Here is a 4,784-nt window from a genome sequence, read left to right as displayed (position 1 = left end):
TAGGGAAACTAATTTAAGAAAGGAAATTGGATACTTAAACACTTCTAAATAGTGGTCAGGCCTCCCCAAGGATTTGGAAGGGTCCTACACTCCTTGTGCCCATCAAGTCTTCAAACTGCTTATAAATACTGGCACTTATCTCCAATGCCTACATTGCAAGTCAAAAGCCTTATCTGGAAGGACAAGTAAATGCCCTTGCAGGTACCTACTGATCATTGCCATACACTAAATTGTGCATCTGGTTTGATTTCCCTGAAGTAATCCATGCTGAGATTAAAACGGAAACTGATTTTTTTCTAGTAAGGGCAATAAACGAGAAAACAGTGTCCACACGCTTTCCACACAGGATGAGGAGAGGGGAGGTGAGGCAAGGAACTGAAGAAAGACTTTTTTCAGTTTAGGAAATGTTTTGCTTTTTTTCCTCCATACATAGAGAAGAGTGGTAGAAACGGAACCAAAGCTGCAGTTAAGGAATTTTGTCAGTAAAAGACAGGTGCTATATCTAATAGACAGCACTTCGTGACATTTGGTACATCTGAATACAGCAGTCCACACAGACTGAGGACCAAGACTCCCTTGTCTTAACCACAAGAGCACCCTGAGGAGACAAAGCATCACAGTCAGCTGAATATGCTGCAGCAAGTAAGTAATTTGTTTTCTTCCTGCTGTTGCATCAGCTACCTATTCCTGGCAGGATTCTTGGTGGGACGTATTTAACAACCTCTAGGATCTCCTGTGGTGTTGCATGTAAGGCTCCAGATTTGTTAAGACACACAGCTAGCAGTGAGAGATCCACTCATTTAAAATTTAGGAAAATCATCACCACGGATGAATTTGAAAACACATACCACTTCTGCTATTAAACATGCCCTTCCTTTTAAATCTTTTCACTTGAGAAAAAACATGCAATCCTCCCATGACCTGCATCATCTTTGGTGGGATATTTCATTCAGTTTGTTGGTTTTCTTTTTTTTCAGAGTAATAAAAGAAACTGCCAAATACTTCTGATGAGGTACTTACCTGATAAAGTAGCTGCAAAAGTCAAATGATTGTCATACGAAATGTCAGCTTGTAAACAGTTTTCATGAACTAGGACATTCAGATTACTCCTCACCAAAGAGTCTTTCTGTGATTCTTCATCACATTTTGTGAGTCTATATGCATGTAGAATACCACTGAGTTTGCAGCTAGACAGAGGTGAAAGGGGGAGTGCTGTTGGACACGTCCACAAAGATTCTCAGCTGTCATCATCAAGAGACTTCATGTATTTCCTCAGCAATTACAGCACTGCTTAATTTGCACGGACGCTCAAATGCCTCCCCAGCAGAACTGCTCATGCCTGAGGCTCTCACTGGCTACTATGAAGTGCAGAACTTTAAACAGAAAGGATAGATACATCCTCATGAAACTGGAAAAGCATAACGACCTATGACATATGTGGCTGTTCACTGAACTCTTCCTCTTCACAGATTTCAAGTTATTTGGATGATTAATAAGAAAGGAAAATGTTGAAGCAAACACTCAAACAAAAGCCCCAACCATATCAACATTGCAGTGACAGAAATAACACTAGGTAAGCTTCAATGCACATTCTGTCTCTCTTTGATAACACATAACAATTCAGAAGACTAAGCTGTGCAGGAAGATGCATACAGCAGCAGTGTGTTACGCATGCACATTATCTCACAGGTTCCTCTAGTGAGTGATTAGTGCCATAGTCATACATCCCTGCATCTCACACATTAGCGTCTACCGTGATGGCTGATTTGTGTGTTGTGATGACTAAGAATTAATTCACAGTTAGAAGCTGCAAGTTTCAGGAAATGCCTTGTGAAGGTGAGTGGTTGATGCATTCTGTGCTTTGCCTAGGCATGGATACGTGCAACTGCAGTGTTACAGTTGCCTGCTGCTCCCAGGACCTCCTTGCTAGGATCTTATAATCACCAGGTCTTGATTCAGTAAGAATTCTTGGGCCAGCCACACAGAACAAACCCAACACTGACATCAGATGGATGCTTAGCAGGTTACAAAAAAAGAAAACAAAACATAAACAATGGAAGATCACTTCAAATGAAGCTTGATTGGGTGTATTCTTGAAAAGGTGCTCAAATTACCTGAACGACTTTGTTTGATCTTAAACACGGACCAGGGGCAGCTGCAACGAGCTCTGAGCTTTGGCACATTCCATTATATGAATGGTAGTGAATTTATAATGGAATGGTATGGATGGTTTTTATAATCAGAAAAACACACTGACCTTAACACTACACAGGTGGAGCAGCATAATGACCCGCCAATTGTAAGCGCATCAATTCCTGGGGAAAAGTTCAATGAGGTTAACTCAGCATGTATCCCATAACCAACAAAAGCGACATTTAAAAATATTGTTTTTTCCACCAAAGCCTGTCTGTCTTTGACAATATTTTATTAATTGATTTGTTCCACTGCTCAGTACCGAGTGTATCTTACCCATGTTAACAGTGTACTACATTATGTTCCAGTAGAGCTGGACATTGTCATGCACTTCAATGCTGAAATACATGTGTTTAAAAAACTAAGAATGATGTTAAGTACAATAAACTTTTCAGACAGTGTAAGATTAAGCATAATATCCATTTAACTTAGGAAGAAACTGAAATAAAGCAAAAGATGCCTACAACGGATGTTCAGTTTCATTGCAAAATCCTCATGTTGAATGAGCTTAGATGGGTGCCAACTGACCAGCATTTCCTCTTCCCATCAATTTATTGACAAACATGGATACTGCACGAACCAGCCACAAAGGAAGTAAATTTCAGTGTACCATACTGGAGCTGACCAGATATCCAGTTTGAATAGTCCGATACACAGTTTGAATAGTCCAAGATTAGACCACAAAATACTGTGAACAAGATTCTGCTTCTCTATTCAGCCTCAAACAGTTTTAAAACATCCACACATTACAAAACTACAGAGAGAAACAAGGAAACAGAGAGAAACTTAAGTCTGAATCAGGAAGAGCTAATCAGCAAGGACGGAAGGCTCTTCAAACGTGCAGTAATAAAACTTTAAAATACAATTAAAGCACTGAAAGACAACCACAATTCAGTCACACCAGCAACATTTACGATGCCTATGCTTCAGCTCATTGTCCCTCCTTCTCTCTTGTGACCAGGACATGCTGACACTTTAGAAACAGCACTAGCAGGGAAAGCCTCTCAGCAACCAAGACAGTTCGATACCCCCATCTCCTCAAGTCACACACCTCTGGAGACTGTTGGCCCACCTTAATATTCATCCTCACCATCAGTTTCTGCTGTGCACTCAATAACAGCTGAGAAGCCTTAAAGCAACATGATCAACACCACTACTAAAACTGTCAATTCATCGAGACCTCAAAAATGAAGAAGAGAACCAAAAGCTTTGGATTTAGGAAGATGCTCAACAGTTCAGAAATGTTCAGATGAAAAAAAATATTTATAAAACAAATCAATGCTGTTTGATTATACTCCCCTGTTATTAAAAGAGTATCAAAATATGTAATAGCCATGAAATTAAACAAAATAAAAGTACACATTGCTTTGTCATCTCCCTCTGCCTTTCACAGGGCACTAAATCTCATGGACATAATCCATTTTAGTCCCAAATTTACCAGCTGCCTATAGTCTGGTGGCCCTTTGCTTTTATTGAAAAAGCGTATTTACAAGAAAGCAGGGTGATCCCAAAGCTGGGCAAGGAGCCACATCATCTTTAAAGGCAATCTCAGAGAAGTTAATCCACACTTTTTTCAGCTGTCTGTTAGAAGCACACACAGCAAAAACTCTTCCAAATAGCTGAACTGTAAATCCTCTTCTCACAACCAATCACCATTAATTTTCTACAGCCACACAGAAGCTGGTTTCAGACTTAATAGCTTCGCACATAACAAAAAGCAGTAAACTGCGTTATGCCACATATAGTGGAGACATTCCATTCTCTACTTTTTGTGATTTGGGATGAAAGCACAGGCACAGGTCTCTTCCTAAGCCAGTTCTAATGCAGCTTAAAAAGTTTCATTCTCACAGGCAATGTGAAAACCCCACAGCTTCACTCCTGCCTTCAGAGCCATCCACAACACACCAGCAGATTATGCAGAGCAGGGATGCTGCAAGACCACTCTGAAAGGAGGAAGAGCTTCCAGACTTGCACCCCATCTGCCTCCTGCTGTGCCAGACAACACAACTCCAAGGTATTGCGATTATTTTTTCACTCCTTCCTCAAAGCATCTCAGCATTACAGACTTCAATTCAAGTCACTCAGTTTGTGAATGGGAAGTAAAAATAAACTGATGTGCTTATCTACCTAAACGGCCTGGCTCACATATCATGCAAAACCTATACTGAGTCAAAGAAAGCATTTTTTGCACAGAGACAGAATGTGTTGTGATCCCTTCACACATTTAATCCAGAAAGAATGAGGTTGCTCAGGGTTTATAGCAAACCTGACAGAAAGCCCAGCTGCCATCACCCCAGCTAGCCAGGGACACCTTGTGGGCAGCAAAGCTCCAGTGCCACACTGTGGCCGGGGCCCTGCCCCCTGTGCTGTATTCACCCCCTGCTCCAGGACAAGTGGCACGTGTGCCTGTATGCATTCAGACTTTAACAGCAATAGATAGGAAAAGTGCTACCTTACATATGGATAGATTTACTCAGGGGTACATTTATACTAAATGACGTGCTTCAGAATCATAATTATAATTGAAGTGCACTTCAGGTAAATTGGAGAGCCTGTGATCAGAAGACTATCATTCCTAGATGAACACTCTT

At 40.8% G+C, this 4,784-nt stretch overlaps 1 protein-coding gene and 1 long non-coding RNA gene across 8 annotated transcripts in view; one reads left to right on the top strand and one right to left on the bottom strand.

The window, feature by feature from the left end:
- Positions 1–4,784, bottom strand: part of HECW1 (HECT, C2 and WW domain containing E3 ubiquitin protein ligase 1) — a 200,993-nt gene that overhangs the window by 195,635 nt on the left and 574 nt on the right. The window contains exon 1 of one of the 7 annotated variants that reach the window (XM_017734637.1): positions 2,258–3,445. The exons of 1 other annotated variant lie outside the window; for it this stretch is intronic. In XM_017734637.1, the coding sequence (XP_017590126.1) occupies positions 2,258–2,284 (27 nt within the window). In that variant the 5' untranslated portion in view covers positions 2,285–3,445. Of the gene's footprint in view, positions 1–2,257; positions 3,446–4,784 lie in introns of those variants that run through there. 5 more of the 7 variants (XM_017734634.1, XM_017734635.1, XM_017734639.1 and 2 more) reach the window with 5 other exon arrangements.
- LOC108446834 lies at positions 7–2,363 on the top strand. The gene is made up of 2 exons (XR_001862147.1): positions 7–642; positions 978–2,363. It is a non-coding gene; the product is annotated as an uncharacterized LOC108446834 (long non-coding RNA).

Source organism: Corvus brachyrhynchos, unplaced genomic scaffold (assembly GCF_000691975.1).
Source record: "Corvus brachyrhynchos isolate BGI_N302 unplaced genomic scaffold, ASM69197v1 scaffold94, whole genome shotgun sequence".
Taxonomy (NCBI): Eukaryota; Metazoa; Chordata; class Aves; order Passeriformes; family Corvidae; genus Corvus; species Corvus brachyrhynchos.
This window is presented reverse-complemented; position numbering and strand designations above follow the sequence as displayed.